This window comes from Neoarius graeffei, chromosome 25 (genome assembly GCF_027579695.1).
Source record: "Neoarius graeffei isolate fNeoGra1 chromosome 25, fNeoGra1.pri, whole genome shotgun sequence".
NCBI classification, from domain to species: Eukaryota; Metazoa; Chordata; class Actinopteri; order Siluriformes; family Ariidae; genus Neoarius; species Neoarius graeffei.
Window position 1 is genome coordinate 343,881 of NC_083593.1, and position 23,423 is coordinate 367,303.

At 47.8% G+C, this 23,423-nt stretch overlaps 2 protein-coding genes across 10 annotated transcripts in view; both read right to left on the minus strand.

The window, feature by feature from the left end:
- ehbp1l1b (EH domain binding protein 1-like 1b) overlaps positions 1 to 7,648 on the minus strand; it is a 37,027-nt gene extending 29,379 nt beyond the window's left edge. For 8 of the 9 annotated variants that reach the window (XM_060908498.1, XM_060908497.1, XM_060908501.1 and 5 more), the window contains exon 1: positions 7,142 to 7,648. In XM_060908498.1, the coding sequence (XP_060764481.1) occupies positions 7,142 to 7,245 (104 nt within the window). In that variant the 5' untranslated portion in view covers positions 7,246 to 7,648. The remainder of the gene's footprint in view (positions 1 to 7,141) is intronic. The other variant, XM_060908494.1, reaches the window with a different exon arrangement.
- Positions 7,649 to 17,513: 9,865 nt separating this feature from the next.
- On the minus strand, positions 17,514 to 20,981 carry znrd2 (zinc ribbon domain containing 2). Its single transcript, XM_060908504.1, has 4 exons — positions 20,913 to 20,981; positions 20,344 to 20,495; positions 18,499 to 18,583; positions 17,514 to 18,230 (listed from the first exon to the last, which is right to left on the minus strand). The coding sequence occupies exons 1-4, from the start codon at positions 20,926 to 20,928 to the stop codon at positions 17,797 to 17,799; spliced, it is 687 nt and encodes a 228-aa protein (XP_060764487.1). The 5' UTR covers positions 20,929 to 20,981; the 3' UTR covers positions 17,514 to 17,796.
- Between the last annotated feature and the right edge of the window lie 2,442 nt (positions 20,982 to 23,423).

Below are 23,423 nucleotides of genomic sequence, written 5' to 3' on the forward strand. Positions count from 1 at the left end.
GTGTGTGTGTGACTAGTGAAAAAAACACACACAGTTTGCTCTCCTCATCACCAGATCACCCTGCAGAAGGTCAAGCAGTGTGTGACGCTGAACAGGAGGAAATGAGATGAACTCAGATTACAACTGGATGAGAATTGTCAGGTCTCTGCGCTTTAATAACACTGTTCTAATTTAATTTACTCATCACATTTAATCGCCTCCTCCTTCTCGTTTATGCTGAGTGTTGCTGATGAAACACTGCACGAGTGTGTAACGTCTTTAAGTTCATCAGGGATTAAACAATCTTTAAACTCCATTCTGTACATTATTTATTTTCTTCAGCTTTATTTACACTCGATTTTTTAAATAGCTTTTATCTCCTCCTGAGGCCTCTCACTCCCTTTAGGTAACTATTTTAATTCTTTATATAATTCATTATTTATTTATTCTTGTAATTTTGATTTGCTTTCATTTTATTTGTTCATTTATTTTATTGTTTTTCATCTGTTTAATATATGATGTTTTAGATGTTTGTGTTGTTTATACACTGATTATTACATCACACTGATGATTATACTGTATATTTATATCCAATGTTTATGATTTTTCATGGAAGAAGCCATAGCTTAAAGGTTAGAGAAGCAGCTTTGGGACCAAAAGGTCACTGGTTCGATTCCCTGGACCAGCAGGAATGGCTGAATGCCCTTGAGCAAGGCCCCTAACCCCCCGGCTGCTCTGGGTGCGTTGTATGTCGCTCTGGATGACAGCGTCTGCTAAACTCCTGTAATGTCATGTAATTTTGCTCAATTTGGCAACATGGAAACCACTACAACAGAACCCACACACACACCTGTACATGTTTTTTCTTCATGTCCCTTCTGGGGTTTTGTACAACTTTATATTTGAGGCCAGTCCCTAAATAAAACCCTCCGACCCTTCCGTGTGTGTGTGTGTGTGTGTGTGTGTGTTGTAGTTTCCATGTTACAGACCTTTGATCTGGAAACATAGTGAAAATTGTGCCGTCCAGGACTCTGTAATTATATTGTTATTATTTGTGTATTTTTTAAAATTATTCTTTCATTTTACTTTTCTTTTATTTATTCTGAAGCAGTTTACACAATAAACAACATGAAAACATGTAAAACTGTAACTTTCACAACATTAACACAGAAATCAGATGTTAAAGATTTTATCATCAGCAGTTCATCAGTGAGTCGTTCCTCACATGTCTCACCCCCATGTCTCACCTCTGTACATCTTATCTAATGATTTCCCTTATCTTAGTCTGAGGTCAAAGGTCACTCTGCTATGATTACTCTGCCTTTCTCTCATCAGATATTCGGTGATGATGACAGCCAGTCTTGACCTTCAACCTCTTAGAACTAAACTAATCAGAGAGTTCAGGGCTGTGTCCTAAACCACATATCATCACCTGTAAACTAAAAAAAGACGAGTGCAAAGTGCACCCTAACCAGTGTGTACTACTTTAACGCACTACTTGTATTAGTTGTTCAGTGAAAGTGTGTTTTATGGAATTTGGGACGACTGATTTTGTCCTAAAAGACAAGCTTATATGGAGCACACTACTGAGAGACACTATTTCAAGCAGTAACGTGCGGTTTGGGACACAACCACAGAGTGAACGGCAGCCTATGTCACTACAGATAGTGCACATGAGTTAGTGCAGTTTGGAACGCAACCTGTTCATTCAGAGATGAGCTCTATTCCAGCTGTGGAATTCGGTTTCAATAAAACCTTTAGGCGCCTTTCAAACTGGAGCTGATACTCTCCTAGTACACTATTGAGTGCAGTAGACTAGTGTGTGATTTGGGACACAGCCCAGAGCTGCTCATCCCTTTAATCTCCTGTAGGAAAACCAGGTAAAGAGCTGATGTGCGGTTTGTGACCCAGCCAGAATCTCAGCACCTCCCTGTCCGAGGCTCCCTGCGATGCAGCTGATGTTCAGTGCGCATTGGGGCGCGACCCTCACCCTCACTCACTCACTCACCCTCACTCACTCACCCTCACCCACTCACCCTCACTCACTCACACTCACTCACTCACACTCACTCACTCACTCTCACTCACCCTCACTCACTCACCCTCACCCACTCACTCACCCTCACCCACTCACTCACCCTCACCCACTCACTCACCCTCACCCACTCACCCTCACCCACTCACTCACTCACTCTCACTCACCCTCACCCACTCACTCACCCTCACCCACTCACCCTCACCCACTCACTCACTCTCACTCACCCTCACCCACTCACTCACTCTCACTCACCCTCACCCACTCACTCACTCTCACTCACTCACCCTCACTCACTCACTCACTCACTCTCACTCACCCTCACCCACTCACTCACTCTCACTCACCATCACCCACTCACTCACTCTCACTCACTCACCCTCACTCACTCACTCTCACTCACCCTCACTCACTCACTCACTCTCACTCACTCACCCTCACCCACTCACCCTCACCCACTCACTCACTCTCTCACCCTCACCCACTCACTCACCCTCACCCACTCACTCACCCTCACCCACTCACTCACCCTCACCCACTCACCCTCTCACCCTCACCCACTCACTCACTCTCACTCACTCACCCTCACCCACTCACTCACCCTCACCCACTCACCCTCACTCACTCACTCTCACTCACTCACCCTCACCCACACCCACTCACTCACTCACTCTCACTCACTCACCCTCACCCACTCACTCACCCTCACCCACTCACCCTCACCCACTCACTCACCCTCACCCACTCACTCACTCTCACTCACTCACCCTCACCCACTCACTCACTCACTCTCACTCTCACCCTCACCCACTCACTCACCCTCACCCACTCACTCTCACTCACTCACCCTCACTCACTCACTCTCACTCACTCACTCACTCACTCACTCACTCACTCACTCACTCACCCTCACTCACTCACTCACTCACTCACTCACTCTCACTCACCCTCACCCACTCACCCTCACCCACTCACTCACTCTCACTCACTCACCCTCACCCACTCACTCACTCTCACTCACTCACCCTCACTCACTCACCCTCACCCACTCACTCACCCTCACTCACTCACTCTCACTCACTCACCCTCACTCACTCACTCTCACTCACTCACCCTCACCCACTCACTCACCCTCACCCACTCACTCACCCTCACTCACTCACCCTCACCCACTCACTCACCCTCACTCACCCTCACCCACTCACTCACCCTCACTCACTCACTCACTCACTCACTCACTCACTCACCCTCACCCACTCACCCTCACCCACTCACTCACCCTCACCCACTCACTCACCCTCACCCACTCACCCTCACCCACTCACTCACTCTCACTCACCCTCACCCACTCACTCACTCTCACTCACTCACCCTCACTCACTCACTCTCACTCACTCACTCTCACTCACTCACCCTCACCCACTCACCCTCACCCACTCACTCACTCTCACTCACTCACCCTCACCCACTCACTCACCCTCACCCACTCACCCTCACCCACTCACTCACTCACCCTCACCCACTCACTCACCTTCACCCACTCACTCACCCTCACTCACTCACCCTCACCCACTCACCCTCACCCACTCACTCACTCTCACTCACTCACCCTCACCCACTCACTCACCCTCACCCACCCTCACCCACTCACTCACCCTCACCCACTCACTCACCCTCACCCACTCACTCACTCTCACTCACTCACCCTCACCCACTCACCCTCACCCACTCACTCACTCTCACTCACTCACCCTCACCCACTCACCCTCACCCACTCACTCACTCTCACTCACTCACCCTCACCCACTCACTCACCCTCACTCACTCACTCACTCTCACTCACTCACCCTCACCCACTCACTCACTCACTCTCACTCACTCACTCACCCTCACCCACTCACTCACCCTCACCCACTCACTCACCCTCACCCACTCACTCACCCTCACCCACTCACCCTCACCCACTCACTCACTCACCCTCACCCACTCACTCACCCTCACCCACTCACTCACTCTCACTCACTCACCCTCACCCACTCACCCTCACCCACTCACTCACTCTCACTCACTCACCCTCACCCACTCACCCACTCTCACTCACCCTCACCCACTCACTCACTCTCACTCACCCTCACTCACTCACTCACTCACTCACTCACTCACTCACTCACTCTCACTCACCCACCCTCACTCACTCACTCTCACTCACTCACTCACTCTCACTCACCCTCACCCACTCACCCTCACCCACTCACTCACTCTCACTCACTCACCCTCTCACTCACCCTCACTCACTCACCCTCACCCACTCACTCACCCACCCTCACTCACTCACTCACTCACTCACTCTCACTCACCCTCACCCACTCACTCACCCTCACCCACTCACTCACCCTCACCCACCCTCACCCACTCACTCACCCTCACTCACTCACTCACTCACTCACTCACTCACTCACCCTCACCCACTCACCCTCACCCACTCACTCACTCTCACTCACTCACTCTCACTCACTCACCCTCACTCACTCACCCTCACTCACTCACCCTCACTCACTCACTCACTCACTCACTCTCACTCACTCACCCTCACCCACTCACTCACCCTCACCCACTCACTCACTCTCACTCACTCACCCTCACTCACTCACCCTCACCCACTCACTCACCCTCACTCACTCACTCTCACTCACTCACCCTCACTCACTCACTCTCACTCACTCACCCTCACCCACTCACTCACCCTCACCCACTCACTCACCCTCACTCACTCACCCTCACCCACTCACTCACCCTCACCCACTCACTCACCCTCACTCACTCACTCACTCACCCTCACCCACTCACCCTCACCCACTCACTCACCCTCACCCACTCACTCACCCTCACCCACTCACCCTCACCCACTCACTCACTCTCACTCACCCTCACCCACTCACTCACTCTCACTCACTCACCCTCACTCACTCACTCTCACTCACTCACTCTCACTCACTCACCCTCACCCACTCACCCTCACCCACTCACTCTCACTCACTCACCCTCACCCACTCACTCACCCTCACCCACTCACCCTCACCCACTCACCCTCACCCACTCACTCACCCTCACCCACTCACTCACCCTCACTCACTCACCCTCACCCACTCACCCTCACCCACTCACTCACTCTCACTCACTCACCCTCACCCACTCACTCACCCTCACCCACTCACCCTCACCCACTCACTCACCCTCACCCACTCACCCTCACCCACTCACCCTCACCCACTCACTCACTCTCACTCACTCACCCTCACCCACTCACCCTCACCCACTCACTCTCACTCACTCACCCTCACCCACTCACTCACCCTCACCCACTCACCCTCACTCACTCACTCACTCACTCACTCTCACTCACTCACCCTCACCCACTCACTCACTCACTCTCACTCACTCACTCACCCTCACCCACTCACTCACCCTCACCCACTCACTCACCCTCACCCACTCACTCACCCTCTCACTCACTCACCCTCACCCACTCACTCACCCTCACCCACTCACTCACTCTCACTCACTCACCCTCACCCACTCACCCTCACCCACTCACTCACTCACTCTCACTCACTCACCCTCACCCACTCACTCACCCTCACCCACTCACCCACTCTCACTCACCCTCACCCACTCACTCACTCTCACTCACCCTCACTCACTCACTCACTCTCACTCACCCTCACTCACTCACCCTCACTCACTCACTCTCACTCACTCACCCTCACCCACTCACCCTCACCCACTCACTCACTCTCACTCACTCACCCTCTCACTCACCCTCACTCACTCACCCTCACCCACTCACTCACCCACCCTCACTCACTCACTCACTCACTCTCACTCACCCTCACCCACTCACTCACCCTCACCCACTCACTCACCCTCACCCACCCTCACCCACTCACTCACCCTCACTCACTCACTCACTCACTCACTCACCCTCACTCACTCACCCTCACCCACTCACCCTCACCCACTCACTCACTCTCACTCACTCACTCTCACTCACTCACCCTCACTCACTCACCCTCACTCACTCACTCACTCTCACTCACTCACCCTCACCCACTCACTCACCCTCACCCACTCACCCACCCTCACCCACTCACTCACCCTCACCCACTCACCCTCACCCACTCACTCACTCTCACTCTCACTCACTCACTCACCCTCACTCACTCACCCTCACCCACTCACCCTCACCCACTCACTCACTCACCCTCACTCACTCACCCTCACTCACTCACCCTCACCCACTCACTCACTCACCCTCACTCACTCACCCTCACCCACTCACCCACTCTCACTCACTCACCCTCACCCACTCACCCTCACTCACTCACTCACTCACTCACTCACTCACCCTCACCCACTCACCCTCACCCACTCACTCACTCACCCTCACTCACTCACCCTCACTCACTCACCCTCACCCACTCACTCACTCACTCACTCACTCACTCACCCTCACCCACTCACCCACTCACTCACCCTCACTCACTCACCCTCACCCACTCACCCACTCTCACTCACTCACCCTCACTCACTCACCCTCACTCACTCACTCACTCACTCACTCACTCACCCTCACCCACTCACCCTCACCCACTCACTCACTCACCCTCACTCACTCACCCTCACTCACTCACCCTCACCCACTCACTCACTCACCCTCACTCACTCACCCTCACCCACTCACCCACTCACTCACCCTCACTCACTCACCCTCACCCACTCACCCACTCTCACTCACTCACCCTCACCCACTCACCCTCACTCACTCACCCTCACTCACTCACCCTCACCCTCACTCACCCACCCACTCCCCCCCACCAGTTGAGAGTATAAATGCAATCCGGAAGCAGCGCGTGACTTTAATCACTGATAAATAAATGAATAAATAAAGCAGAGATGGAGAATGAAAGCGCGCGCGGGGCGGTGAACTCCGCACTGAAGCGCAGCACAAACTTTAGTGTAAAAGTCACGTGACTGTGGGTTCGGTGTTCAGGAAGCTGCGCTCTAACGGAACACACCCACGCGCACGCGCGCACACAGAGTGATAGAAAGTGAAGCCTAAACTCTCACCATTTGTTTGTGCACTCCACCGCCAGCTCCTGATATGAAGCCACGAACTGGAACCTCGTGGCCTTCTTCCCGACCCTCTGCAGCCTCTTCCACACCGAACTCATGTCCTGCCTGAGCGCCGCGCGCGGGGCATCGAACACACAACCACCCTGACGAAGGGAATTAAAGGGAAAAGGGGATCAGAGTGGGAGCGCGTCTCCTCTCCCTCCTCCTCACTGCCCACACCGAGACTCGACCGTCACACCTTCTGTCCAAAACACTCCCAACTGTGTCAGAGCGCGCACACACACACACACCCCGGAGTGTTAATGAGGGAAATAATCCTGAAGCCGTCACCGTCCCGCCCGGAATGAGGTCCTGAAGCAGTCACTGCGGTGGAGCTGGAGAGAGGAAATAAATAAACGGTGGAGAGATGAGGGTGAGGGTGAGTGAGGTTGAGGGTGGGAGTGAGGTTGAGTGGCGGATGAACAGCTGCACGAGTGAAGGGAGCTATCCGGGTTGCCAGATTGTACTAAACGCTGCAGTGAGTTAGTCAGGGTTGCCTGGTTGTGATTTCAAAGTGAAAGTTTAAAGGGAGGACTGTTCCATTCCCTCATGTGTCTGATGGTTTCATCCAGAATGACTTCCACCTGAGAAGGTGAACGGTGTACATGTCAACCCCTACGGCTTATCCGTATTTTGTACAGATTTTGGACGCTTGAAATTAATACCAGTGTGTTGGTAAAATACTACAGAAATTGTGCTTTTACCCTCAAAAAATATTTTCAAAGTTTTAGTACCCAAACATCACAGAACACACCTTCATTTACATTTGGAATTACTCCATCTGCGTTTCTGGAATAACACGAATCAATCCGAATGTCCACACATGCACAGTTGCGCGAGTAGTCACCTTCTGGCTGAGCACAAATTTTTCAAACACACGAGGCGAGTCATGGCGGAGGTTCCACCAAAGAAACAACTGAAGACAAAATCAGGGGGTCATTTTCTTCCAGAATGGATGGAAATGTTTGATGGCATTATTCTTCCATCGAAACTAGGAAGTGATTACACCACTTGTTCACTTTGCAATCAGGATGTTAAGGTTGTGGCATCGGGGTTGTATGACCTAAAAGAACAAGTACAATCAAAGCTTCATCAGTGAAATGCAACAGAGAGAAGGATCGAGTCAGCAGCCAATACATTTTTTTGCTCAGAAACAACCGAGTAAAGTTGGTAGTGACAATGTAGTGAAATCCAAAGTTGTGTTCTACGATTTTATTACACAACACAATCTTCCCATGTCGGTTGCAGACCACTTTACAGAAACTGCACCCCAACTCTTCCTCAACAGTGAAATGGCAACAAAATTCAGCTGCAAGCAAACTAAAGCCACTCAAGTTATCAAGAGGAGTCTTGCTCCAGAGGCAATAAAAACTGTCATCCAGCACTGCCGTTCATCGTCATATTCTCTCATGATTGATGAATCTAATGACAAGCAGTCCGACAGGAGGTTGGCTATGTTGGTTCGAGTATTTGACACCAATGAAGGAGCCAAGATGAGAATGCTACAGGGAGTGCAGAATTATTAGGCAAGTTGTATTTTTGAGGATTAGTTTTATTATTGAAAAACAACTATGTTCTTGATGAACCCAAAAGACTCATAAATATCAAAGCTGAGTATTTTTGGAAGTTGGAGTAGGGCTTTCTTAGTTTTAGCTATCTTAGGAGGATATCTGTGTGTGCAGGTGACTATAACTGTGCATAATTATTAGGCAACTTAACAAAAAACAAACATATACCCATTTCACTCATTTATTTTCACCAGGGAAACCAATATAACAACTCAACATTCACTAATATACATTGCTGGCATTCAAAAACAAAAAAAACCAAATCAGTGACTAATATAGCCGCCTTTCTTTACAAGGACACTCAAAAGCCTGCCATCCATGGATTCGGTCAGTGTTTTGATCTGTTTGCGATCAACATTGCGTGCAGCAGCAACCACAGCCTCCCAGACACTGTTCAGAGATGTGTACTGTTTCCCCTCCTTGTAGACCTCACATTTGATGAGGGACCACAGGTTTTCTATGGGGTTCAGATCAGGTGAACAAGGAGGCCACGTCATTAATCTTTCTTCCTTTAGACCCTTTCTGGCCAGCCATGCTGTGGAGTACTTGGATGCGTGTGATGGAGCATTGTCCTGCATGAAAATCATGTTTTTCTTGAAGGATGCTGACTTCTTCCTGTACCACTGCTTGAAGAAGGTGTCTTCCAAAAACTGACAATAGGACTGGGAGTTGAGCTTGATGCCATCCTCAACCCGAAAAGGTCCCACAAGCTCATCTTTGATGATACCAGCCCATACCAGTACCCCACCTCCACCTTGCTGGCGTCTGAGTCGGACTGGAGCTCTCTGCCCTTTGCTGATCCAGCCACGAGCCCATCCATCTGGCCCATCAAGACTCACTCTCATTTCATCTGTCCATAAGACCTTAGAAAAATCAGTCTTGTGATACTTCTTGGCCCAGTCTTGACGTTTCATCTTGTGTGTCTTGTTCAGTGGTGGTCGTTTTTCAGCCTTTGTTACCTTGGCCGTGTCCCTGAGTATTGCACACCTTGTGCTTTTTGACACTCCAGTGATGTTGCAGCTCTGAAATATGGCAAAACTGGTGGCGAGTGGCATCTTGGCAGCTTCACGCTTGACTTTCCTCAGTTCACGGGCAGTTAGTTTGCGCCTTTTTTTTTCAACGCGCTTCTTGAGACCCTGTTGACTATTTTGAATGAAGCGCTTGATTGTTCGATGGTCACGCTTCAAAAGCTGGGCAATTTTAAGAGTGCTCCATCCCTTTGCAATATATGTCACTATTTTTGACTTTTCTGAGTCCGTCAAATCCCTCTTCTGACCCATTTTGCCAAAGGAAAGGAAGTTGCCTAATAATTTTGCACACCTGATATAGGGTGTTGATGTCATTAGACCACACCCCTTTTCATTACAGAGATGCACATCACCTGGTATGCTTAATTGGTAGGAGGCTTTCAAGCCTATGCAGCTTGTAGTAGGCCAACATGCATAGAGAGGGTAATGTGGTCAACATACTCATTTGCCTAATAATTCTGCACTCCCTGTAGACATGCCAGGCTGCAGCACTGGCACTATGGAGGAGATCTTCCAAATGCTTGATCAAGTTCTAAGGTTAGTTAAATAATTTTTTTTTCATATTTCATATTTGGCTTTAATGCAGTGTGCAACATATCACATCCATCCATTATCTGTAGCCGCTTTATCCTGTTCTACAGGGTCGCAGGCGAGCTGGATCCTATCCCAGCTGACTACGGGCGAAAGGCGGGGTACACCCTGGACAAGTCGCCAGGTCATCACAGGGCTGACACATAGACACAGACAACCATTCACACTCACATTCACACCTACGCTCAATTTAGAGTCACCAGTTAACCTAACCTGCATGTCTTTGGACTGTGGGGGAAACCGGAGCACCCGGAGGAAACCCACGCGGACACGGGGAGAACATGCAAACTCCACACAGAAAGGCCCTCGCCGGTCGCTAGGATCGAACCCGGACCTTCTTGCTGTGAAGTGACAGTGCGAACCACTACACCACCGTGACTGACACCCGCAACATATCACAGTTTAATAATTATTGCTGAAACAAATGGAGGTGAGATGGGTTTATTTTACACAGGGTTATGTTAGTAGTTACGAAGGATTTTTTAAAGAAAGTAAAGATTTTGAGACACTGTAGTACAGGTGATGCCTATTTAGGGTTGACATGTATGGAAAGGTCAAAGGTCAGGTTTAACAATGTAACCATGGCAGCTTGGCAGTGCAAGGATCTGAACACATCACTTGCTGATCTGCAGCCCAAAGACTTAAAGCAGATACGCAGAGCCATGGCCTCACTTTCGTTTATAAATGCCTTGAGACCTCAAGAATGGCACAGGAATAGTTTTAAGCGTTAACAATAAATCTAATATAGTAATTTTTACGATTAAAGTGATTTATATAGGGACGGCACGGTGGTGTAGTGGTTAGCGCTGTCGCCTCACAGCAAGAAGGTCCTGGGTTCGAGCCCCGTGGCCGGCGAGGGCCTTTCTGTGCGGAGTTTGCATGTTCTCCCCGTGTCCGCGTGGGTTTCCTCCGGGTGCTCCGGTTTCCCCCACAGTCCAAAGACATGCAGGTTAGGTTAACTGGTGACTCTAAATTGAGCGTAGGTGTGAATGTGAGTGTGAATGGTTGTCTGTGTCTATGTGTCAGCCCTGTGATGACCTGGCGACTTGTCCAGGGTGAACCCCGCCTTTCGCCCGTAGTCAGCTGGGATAGGATCCAGCTTGCCTGCGACCCTGTAGAAGGATAAAGCGGCTAGAGATAATGAGATGAGATGATTTATATAGGTAGCGGTCTGAGTGAATGACCTTGACGTCCGTAACGTCACAGCAGGAAGTCTATCGGCCTCATCGCCATTTCCGCTATACTAAAACACAGAGCTGACTGCAACTCCGATCCTCCATTTTGAGCTAATTTATCGCCAGGCGACGTAGATGTGTTGCTGGCCGGTGCAGCAACACGACAGAAGGTGGATTTACGTTGCATTCACGGCCCAAGAATGTTCAAACTGCAAAGATTTGGACGCGTTTTGCGAGAAGTTCACGGGCACATTGGGCGCCTACGAAGTGGTCTCTCCTCTGCTCTGCACATTTTACTGAAGACTCGTACGAGACCTCTGATCTGTTGAGGAGCGTTGGCTATAAGCCTGGATTGGAAGAGGGTGCAGTACCAACAATTAAAGGAAAAGAAAACTACAAGAAAAGGAAAGTATATATTTCTTTAGTAAAAGGAAAGTGAGTTCAGTTGCACCAGTTCTCCTGGAGTGAGCCGAGGGTTGTTGGTAAAACCCGGGACGGAAAGGGACGTGACATATTATCGCTCGGGCAGTGACCTCCCTGTGGTTGTTGATAAAACCGGTGATGTCCCATTCTGTCCCAGGTTTTAGTAATTGCCTGAGCCGAGCAGTAATGGCAGAGTACTCAGTATGGAGTGAAAGAGTGGAGCAGCCGTCTGATTTCTAAACTGGATATCGCTGCCATCTCGCCCTCACATGGAAGAAGCGAATGAACGGAGAACTGAACGAACAACTGAAAGTCAGATTGTTTCAAAACAATCGGCCACAAGATCGGCCTTCAAGAAGCGAGAACACAGACGGGTAAGCTCCGACTCTCATTTGGATAAAAAACAAAAACAACTCGTTGTTTCCCTGCGTTTAGATTAATCCATGTAACTTGTATTGTGTGTTTAAGTTAGCGGTATAAGATTATTTAATTTGCTTCAGAATGTGATTGTCTCAGTTCATCTGATTATTTAATGAGTCTTTTACGTTTTATCAGTGAAAATGCATGCATGTACGTGTATGTTGCATAAGTTATAGCACCCATCCTGTTTTAATGAGAGCCAACCCACAATCAGTGACGTCAAATCAGTCTTAGTTGAGCGAGTCGGTAACGGGATTTCTTACTTTCACCATAAATTTTTATTGATATGACTTTGGTCTATAGCTGTAAAAGGCCTCGGCCTTAAAACCGGTTCCCGCTGTGACGTCACGCGCTCAGGGCTGGCTGGCTCAGCGGGGCAGCGCCAATCACAACTTTGTGGTCGATTTTAACTCTCAAAAAATATATATATTTTTATTCCCACTTATGCAGCATACAAGAGTCAAGGATGGAGATACTATCCACTCAGAAATTTATTTAAAAATAAAGGTTCTGTGTATCTGCTTTAAGCACAGAGCCATCATCTCCCTGGAACTGCAGACCTCTCCCTCTGCACACGGACATTTCCAACAACCCTGGGGAAGAGATGTAGGGATAAAGAGAGTGAGAAGGGTAGGAGGGGGTAGGATGGGGAAGAAGGGGGAAAGGTCAAGAGGGTAAGGGGTTAGGGGTAAAAGGAGTGAGAGGAGTAGGAGGGATAGGATGAGTGAGAGAGGTAATAAAAACACACACACACATTGTCCAATCTGGCAACCCGGGTAGAAGAGAGGGGAGTGAATCAGCATGCAAACATGGAGATGAGGCAACATGCAAAACACACACACACTTATTGTACTTAGGTTTACACAAACAGTAAGCCTTCATTTTAACATTTTTATTTTTTATGAACATCACTCACATTTAGCTTTTGATGAGCCTCCCTGCACTGTGTGTGTGTGTGTGTGTGTGTGTGTGTGAGACTCAAGTGGGTGTGTAATGATATGATAATTTCCCAGTCTATGATACATTTGTGTGTGTGTGTGAGTGATGTCATGATGGTGTTATGAAGAAAACACTGATGCAAGTTTAAATCTATAAACGCAACAAACAGCAATTTAACAAACACACATACTGTGTGTGTATAGATATATACATAGAGAGAGAGAGAGAGAGAGAGAGATACACTAAAGAGAAAGTGTACTATCATGAATAATGTTTAGAATAGTACAAAAGTGAGTGTAAACTATGTGCGTGTGTGTGATGAATACAGGTTGTACTAGTGTGTGTGTGTATTTTAGGAGGTGTGGGGGGTTTCCGCCTCACAGTGCACTTATTTTAGGACAGACAGATGGACAGGAACAGCTGAAGGTGGACAAGTGGAGAGTGGGATGAAGAAGGAGTGTGTGTGTGTGTGTTCGTTATTGGGGCCTGAACACTCATGCAGTTTATGTGATGTTAATGAAACTAGATTATAGAGCTCGATATCACACACAGTATACTCACACACCTGCTGGTAATACAATGGATATCAAAAGTTTACACACCCTGTTAAAATAGCAGGTTTTTCTCCATCCATCCGTTATCTATTCCACTTATCCATCAGGGAAGCTGGAGCCAATCCCAGCTGACTTCAGGTGAGGGTCGGGGTTCACCCCGGGTGGGTCACCAATCTATCACAGGGCCACACAGAGACCAATAACCATCATACTCACACCCACACCTCTGGGCAATATAGAGTCAACAGTTGGCCAAATCTACATGTCTTTGGACTGTGGGAGGAAACCGGAGACCCAGAGGAAACCCACACAGACATGAGGAGAGAACATGCAAACTCCACACAGAAAGACCCCAGTCAACCATGAGATTCAAACCCAGAACCTTCTTGCTGTGAGGCAACAATGAAAACCACTGCATCACCGTGCCACACCTAATCAGAAACATTTTAGGGAAAAATCAGAAAAATAAAAAAAGTTACAAAAACCTGGTTGCATAAGTATGTACACCCATACATGGGGATGTGGCTGTGCTGAGAATGAACCAATCACATTCAGTCTCATTAGCATACAGCTGTCATCAATGAAATTATTCTGATGAACCCCAAATAACAAGCAGCTGATTTTTTCTGCAGGACTTTCTTCACATCTTCTTGGTTTCCTCTGACTGTTGAAGCCATGATCCTCGAAGAGCTCACAGAACATCTGCAGTACAGAAACATCAGAGGAACGACTTCACCAAAAGAACATCAGTGTTTCTGAACAGCCTCGACAGAGCGCACACCCAAGTCCAAACCACCATCAGTGGGGTTCTGAAGCAGGACGCTGAAAAGCACTTTAAAGCAGATACGCAGAACCTTTACTTTTAAATACATTTCTGAGTGGATAGTATCTCCATGCTTGACTCTTGTATGCTGCATAAATGGGAATAAAAAATATATATTTTTGAGAGTTAAATTTGACCACAAAGTTGTCATTGGCGCCGCCCCACTGAGCCAGCCAGCCCTGAGCGCGTGACGTCACAGCGGGAACCGGTTTTAAGGCCGAGGCCTTTTACAGCTATAGACCAAAGTCATATCAATAAACATTTATGGTGAAAGTAAGAAATAGCGTTACCGACTCGCTCAACTAAGACTGATTTGACTTCACTGATTGTGGGTTGGCTCTCATTAAAACAGGATGGGTGCTATAACTTATGCAACATACATGTACACGCATGCATTTTCACTGATAAAACGTAAAAGACTCATTAAATAATCAGATGAACTGAGACAATCACATTCTGAAGCAAATTAAATAATCTTATACCGCTAACTTAAACACACAATACAAGTTACATGGATTAATCTAAACGCAGGGAAACAACATTTTTATCCAAATGAGAGTCGGAGCTTACCCGTCTGTGTTCTTGCTTCTTGAAGGCCGATCTTGTGGCCGATTGTTTTGAAACAATCCGACTTTCAGTTGTTCGTTCAGTTCTCCGTTCATTCGCTTCTTCCATGTAAGGGCGAGATATTGCTGCTGAGGTGAGCATATCCAGCCGAGAAATCAGATGGCTGCTCCACTCATTCTCCATTTTCTCCATACTGAGTACTCCGCCATTACTGCTCGGCTCAGGCAATTACTAAAACCCGGGACGGAATGGGATGTCACCGGTTTTAGCAACAACCGCGAGGAGGTCACTGCCCGAGCAATAATATGTCACATTCCATCCTGGGTTTTAGGAACAACCCTCGGCTCACACCCCAGGAGGACTGGTGCAACTGAACTTACTTTAAAAAAAAAAAAAAAAAACTTTCCTTTTCTTGTAGTTTTCTTTTCCTTTAATTGTTGGTACTGCACCCTCTTTCAATCCGGGCTTATAGCCAACGCTCCTCAACAGATCAGAGGTCTCGTACGAGTCTTCAGTAAAATGTGCAGAGCAGAGGAGAGACCACTTCGTAGGCGCCCAATGTGCCCGTGAACTTCTCGCAAAACGCGTCCAAATCTTTGCAGTTTGAACATTCTTGGGCCGTGAATGCAACGTAAATCCACCTTCTGTCATGTTGCTGCACCGGCCAGCAACACATCTACGTCGCCTGGCGATAAATTAGCTCAAAATGGAGGATCAGAGTTGCAGTCAGCTCTGTGTTTTAGTCTAGCGGAAATGGCGATGAGACCGATAGACTTCCTGCTGTGACGTTACGGACGTCAAGGTCATTCACTCAGACCGCTACCTATATAAATCACTTTAATCGTAAACATTACTACATTAGATTTATTGTTAACGCTTAAAACTATTCCTGTGCCATTCTTGAGGTCTCAAGGCATTTATAAATGAAAGTGAGGCCGTGGCTCTGCGTATATGCTTTAATGTAGAGAAATATATCAGTTAGAGATCAAGCAAAGCAGATAAACAGGAAATAAATACAAATATAAAATCAGAGAAATTTAAATATATGGATCTAAAAAACAAATTTAGACAAGTACAGTTTTAGCAACACTTTTACAGGATTGTTTATGAAGTGAATTCAGGTAGAATAAAGACTTTATTGTGTCCAGCACTGCGTGTGTGTGCGTGTGTGTGTGTGTGTGAGCTGAAGTTTCCATGAGGTCCACACCCTGCTGGTTATGAGCTCAGAGTCTTTAAGAGTTCATCACTGAAACACTTCAGCGTTTATGAACATGGAACAGAAATGACACTTCATTAGTGTGGTCACATGACCTTGACTTTAACATGTGCTCCTGCACTGGACCCGACCCAGCGAACACTCAGTGTTGGTGCAGCTCGGTTCAGGAACTAGTCCGAACCCAGAAGTGCACAGTGGAACCTGAGGAAGTGGGCGGAGACTAACAGTGCAGTGAATTAGTAGAATAACTCTCCAGAGTCACTCAGTGATTTTTCTCTGATATGAAACACAATGAAAAACTGAGGTTATTTTCCATGAAAAAGGGCGTGGCCCTGTCATAAGTCTCCTCACGGACAGGGTGCCAATACTTTAGTCTTCACGAAAACAAATCAAGACAGCAGACAAAGATGAAGCTGTTTTTTCTGTTACTGCGTCTTAAATATCAGTGTATCAGCTCTGGAGTGCGTTTACAACATTAACATACAAAACATCCACAGCCACGACTCAACACTGCAGCTGGGTGAACCGTGTGTGTGTGTGTGTGTGTTATTTTTAGAATTCCATAAACACAGCATTACAGAGAGACATCACCCACCCTTTTACCAGATAAGAGCAGGAGGAACTTTGGGATTACACTGAGGTATTTATAAACTTCTGGTACAGATTATTTCCTGCGTGTGTGTGTGTGTGTGTCGCATGCAGGAGCTCATCAGAGTTTAAACAGAAGGAAGAGAAAAAAAAAATCAAACTGAATGAAGTGTTAAAACTCTGCAGTTCAGTCTGAAAGTGAAACCATGTGTGAGGACAGAATGAAGACAGCAGCGCCACCTGGTGGAGCAGGAACTCACAGCAGGAAGTGCACTTACCTCAAGTGTGCACTCCAGAGTGTCCCTACCTCAGCATGGCGCTGAGTTCACTCAGACCGCGACCGAAAGGATCAAAACCCCGTTTCTCAGGTGCGCGCGTGCGTGCTGTCGTTTTGAACCCATGCTGCAGCAGTAAAGCGAGAGCAGAAACAAATCGTATCTTCAGTTCTGGTGTTTATTTCTCATTCAGCAGAAAATCAGTTGAACTCTGCAGCTTCACCTCCTCAGTTTTATTACAATAAACAACTCCGTGTGTGACGCTGTGTTTATTTCACACCACACACTGTACACTTTCGCTTCTGATAGTACACAAGACCACACCCCCCAGGCCACACCCCCAGATGAAGACCCTGGAGTGAGGTCAGTGATGTCCTGCGAGTGTGAAGAGTAACACAGATTCAGTGGTGTGTGTGTGTGTGTGTGTGTGTGTGTGTACAGTGTCAGTGCTGCAGGTGTTTGAGGCTCTGCAGTGCGTCTGCGCAGGCACGGATCAGACTGCACAGCTGCACGCAGGACTCGAGGGAGACGGCCGTCTGCAGCTCCTGTGTGGCCCAACGCAGCTTCTGCAGCACAACGTCCTGTGCGTCCACAGCAGCCTGGTGATGAGGAGGAGGAGGACGACGAGGAAGAGCGACAGAGCTGGAGAGACCACTCAGGTTCTGCAACGGGGGGGAGGATGGAGCAGGAAGGGGGCGAGGCTGAGGAGGAGGTGGAGGCAGGGCTCTGAGCCCAGACGCTGCTCCTTCGCAGTGCTCTGGTCTGCTGCTGGGTGGGGCTTCTGGTACGGTGGGTGTGGCTTCATTGGCATTGAGGGGGTGATGATTGGCGAGTTGACGCTCTCGTACCTGAGACCGAGCCGCCTGAGCGTTCAGAGCTGACACACACACACACACACACAGAGAGAGAAGCAGCACTGTGTTTAAACTGGACTTTATGTAACAGATCACTTCCTGTGTGTCAGTGCAGAGTGCGAGTCCCTAATCTATACTTCACACCTCATCACCTCCCCTCATTCAGAACATAATCACAGTGTGATGTTACACACTTCTAAGTGAAGAGGGAAAGTCGACAAGGCTGTCTTTATAACAGGATCGAGACGAGGCACAAAAAAAAACAAAAACAAAAAAAGTAGCTTCACGTACCAGGATTGTCCTTATCGATGTCCGAGTCGAGTTCCTGACAGGCCACACAGTAATTCTTCTTCTGTTTATCCTGGAGCAGAATTGTCTATAGAAAACAAACACACACCTTCATTACTGAGTATTGCACATCCACTCATTTGTTATGTGTGTGTTTAAAACTTCAGTAAAAACGCCTCTCTCCCTGACCACAGAGCCCAGTCCCTCCTGCAGCACGCCTCAAGACTTTCCCACTGCTGCTACTGACTTTCAGTTGGTCACACAGCATATGATTTGGTCAGAGCCCTTTTTTCCATTCCGTTGATGTACTGAAGTTCTTTGTGATATTTATTTCACACTGATGGAAAAGGTCTCTGTTGTAAATGTCTCAGTCTTGGTTACACTTCCTGTGAACGTTGTAATCGTGAATAAATCACTGTGGTGTGAGTGAATAACGCACTCCAGACTGTGCTGTTATCCTAAATAATCCATGTTGTGTTCTATTCTCAGATGTGAGTAGGGAGTCAAACTCTCGCATTTACCAGAGGACACCCCCCCATTGTAACCCCAGCTGCATAATCGGAGGATCAGCGACGCCCAATGCACCTTCAAGTCCTGGTTAGTACTGGGACAGGAGCCTGCCTGAGAATACTGGGTCCTGGCACAGGAGGGACACAGAAACCAGACAACTTGCACTTGTTATTTAATTTGTGTTTCACAATTTAGAAAAAGAGAGACAGGTTTAAGGCCAATTTATGCTGACAACCCAGTCCTCGCAGATGGCGTCTGTGTAGCCCCCCCCTTCGCAGACGCTCTGCGCGCACCTCCCAAAAATTGTGACCACCGCAGAAGCCTCGCAGACAGCGTCGCAGACAAGAGGGCTCTGATTGGTCCACTCTACATCCGCTGTACACGCACTTCCGCTTCCCTACTTTCCCGGTTTGTTTTGTTTTCACGACCGGCATTTTTAAAAACACGAGCGAAGACGGAGCAGCATGAAGAGCGGTTGATCGAGGAAGTACGTACATCTATACGACTCCAGTTCTAGTCATTATAAGTAACCGGAGGATAAACACTCCACTAACCACACCCACCAACTACTCCTCGCGATTTTGCGATTTCGCGCCCCCTTGTGTTGTGGCGGTGAATAACATCGTGCACGTCTATTAGTCCCAGCTCAACGATAAATTACAACTGTCTGCGAAAAGCAATCTGCGAAAGTCTTGTTGCAAGAGCATGCAGAGGCCCTTACGTTGCTGCCTTTTTCTTCTTCACTGTACACTTCCACACACACAGCTTCATGCAACAGGGACAGACACGTTTCTGATATGTCACACAAGCTGAATGTATGTGCAGTAATACCATGCCTGACCTACTGCTTTCACACACGCAGTCGATGCGCACGTCTGCACAGACACACAATTCTGGTGGTGATGAGGAAAAGGTGTTTCATGCTCACTGTGTGCAGAACCATCATCATTTCACACAAATGTGACCACATGAGATTTTAACTCGTTTGCTCAAAAAAAAAAAGTGTAACTGTAACATACACTATACAGCCAAAAGTATATGCACCCCCTGACAATCACACCCAGCTGTGCAGGACACTCGAGCTCGCCCACACCATGTCTTCATGGAGCTCGCTGTGTGCCCAGGGCGTCGTCCTGCTGGAGCAGGTCTGGACTCTTGGTGCCAGTGAAGGGAAACTGTAATGCTACAGAGTTGTTCGATTCAACTGTGTGCTTTAAATTTTATGGAACAACCACATACAGGTGCACATATTTTTGGCTATAGTGTATAATCTCTCCAGCACGTCCAGATAAAGTGCCCAGCCATGAGAGCAGTGAAGCATTTTCTTTGGTTACACACCCCGCAGGTGTCGCAGCAGTCGCTCAGCATCTTGTAGCCCTTCAGTAAATAATCTCCCATCAGTTTACTGATCTTATCCTGACGCTCCCTTCGAGCCTGGAACACCTTCAGCTCCGCCTCACTGGGCGGCTCCCACTCAAACTCCTCCTCCTCTGCGAACACACACACAAGATTCAGTTCATGTTCACTCAAATCATTCAATTAAGGAGCAGTGACGTCACTGTTAGCATGCAGGTTAATCTCATTATGCAGCACGAGCTTTATTATTTTAACTACAGCTAATTAGCTAATATCTAATCATGCGGCATTTTGTAAAGCTTAATTCTAGAACACTAACACAATATTCCTCAATATTAACCCATTCCCATGCTGGTGTTTAACTCCAGAGGAGAAACTCCTCACTCCCACACTGCACATCTGTTTATTCCTCTGAGGGTTAGCACGCCGTTAGCCTGCCGTTAGCCTGCTCACTCCGAGCTCACGTGGAGTTTGTGATGAAGTTAAAAAGCGCATTAATGAGGAATAAACCTGCTAAAGTCTGAAAGGTGAGAGCTTCTCCCGCACTGTACCTGCGTTCAGCGCCATGCTGCTCAATACACACACCAACAACGCGCTAAACCCCGCCCACGTCCGCCCTCTTCTTCTTCTGGGTTTATGGCGGTTGGCATGGCAGCTTACAGATGCATTACTGCCACCTACTGGATTGGAGTGTGGAACAGAAGCTTGACAGGAAAAAAACTGATGTGTTCTCTGTTACACCTCATTTCATCTCATCTCATCTCATTATCTGTAGCCGCTTTATCCTGTTCTACAGGGTCGCAGGCGAGCTGGAGCCTATCCCAGCTGACTACGGGCGAAAGGCGGGGTTCACCCTGGACAAGTCGCCAGGTCATCACAGGGCTGACACATAGACACAGACAACCATTCACACTCACATTCACACCTACGCTCAATTTAGAGTCACCAGTTAACCTAACCTGCATGTCTTTGGACTGTGGGGGAAACCGGGGCACCCGGAGGAAACCCACGCGGACACGGGGAGAACATGCAAACTCCGCACAGAAAGGCCCTCGCCGGCCACGGGGCTCGAACCCGCACCTTCTTGCTGTGAGGCGACAGCGCGAACCACTACACCACCGTGCCGCCCTCTATTACACCTGTTTCTTTTAAAAATGTTATTAGTTGGCCACATATATGTCCTAATGCCTTATCTAAAGCTGGACATACACTGTGCGATTTTTGGCCCGATTTTGACACGATTTTCACTCGTGCAACTATTTTGGAGATCGGGCCGAGTTTTGGCTCAATCGTGCGTCTCGGATCGTGTAGTATACATGGGGTAACGACAAGCGATTAACACCTCACGACCTCCTCCCGATCGATCGGATGAAAATCAAACCTGTTTGAAATCCTGAGCATCGGATCCGAGCATCTGATCGTATAGTGTGAGAACAGGAATCGTAAGCTGCGTGCTGTTTACCCCTGCGATTCACTCGTACAGTGTGAGCAGCAGCTGAATACCACGATTGAAAAAATTGCACAGTGTCTGCCCAGCTTAAGATGTTCTCCAGTGTGAAGTTAAGTTTTATTTCTTTAAGTGCTTCACTTAGTTTCTTTCTCTCCTTATAGAAGTCACACTCCACTACCACATGCTGCACTGACTCTGGCTGATTGTAATGTCTGCAGAACCCACTCGGATGGTTTCCTATGATATGAAGTGTCTTGTTGAGTGCTGTATGGCCTATTCTTAGACAGGTGATGATGGTTTCCTCCCTTCTGTTTCTCCTCACCTTTCTCCCAACACCCACATGCTTTTGTATACTGTAGAGACGTCTTCCTGTATCACTGGTGTCCCAGTTCTCCTGCCATACTTTTTCTGTTTGACTTTTAATGATGGTTTTAGCCTCAGCTTTACATCATGGAATATGCAGATGAATTGTTTGCGATTTCACTGATTGTTTTGCCAATATGTCCACGCTCTCGTTTCCTTCTGCCCCTCCATGAGCTGGAACCCAAATGAAACATACACTTAAACCCACTCTGTGTTTTCTGTATATGATGTGATATATTTCATTTATGATCTCTTGCCTGCATGATTTCCCTGACCGGATGCTCATGAGTGCTGATAAACTATTTGTTGCTATTAGTGTATTGTTTTGGTTGTTTTCCTCAACCCACAGTAATCCGAGCATCATGGCCGCAAGCTCTACTGTGTAAACTGAAAGAGGATTTGTTGTTCTCGTTTTTATAGCGCCTTCTTTTTCTTCTTCTTCAACAGTGGGATTAATGCAGAATGCAGACACAGCGCCCCCCAGCGGCCTGCTCACCAAACACCACTCCCTCAGGACTCATGCACACAGACATCTTAATATACTGCTGATAAAAATAAAATATAAACATCAACACTAATCAGTGCAGAACTCTAACTGTGATAAAGAACACACGACAGACTGCACTGTGATAAACTCATGCACTCAACTCCAGGGAGAGAGATACGGCCCGGCGCACAGGCGGACTGCTCATACCCCTCGAGTGGGTTGTTTTTGTATAACTGCATGGTCTGGAGTGTATTATTCCACTGAAAGCACAGCAATTTTCACAGCAAGAATAGCATGTTTAATTTATTATTGAATGAAACATCACACACTTTAACGGTGTATAGTTAGATTTAATGTTGTGGAACATCTGAGAGACTGAGTTAGTGAGTTCGTTCCTGCTCTCACTGACATTACAACTGTATTAAATGGCAGTTTTTTCATCTCTCTCTCTCTCTCTCTCTCTCCCATTTCCACCAACACCAGGTGCTAGTTCTGGGCTGGTGCGAGTGCTGGTTTGGAACTGGTTCAATGTGCGAACCGTCTAAGAACCAGTTTAATTTTCCACAGGCTAAAGAGCCACCAGAGAGTCACGTCATTATGTCACTGTATACATCTTCACTTTTCTAGCCACGAGCTGCCAAGCACATCAACAACAACGGCAGACTACATCGTCTCTTTTTGTTCCTTCTTCTCTTGATTAGTCAGCCTAGACGCTACACTAGCTCTATTCTTTTGAAAATGGCAGTCACAAAGTTTTAGCTG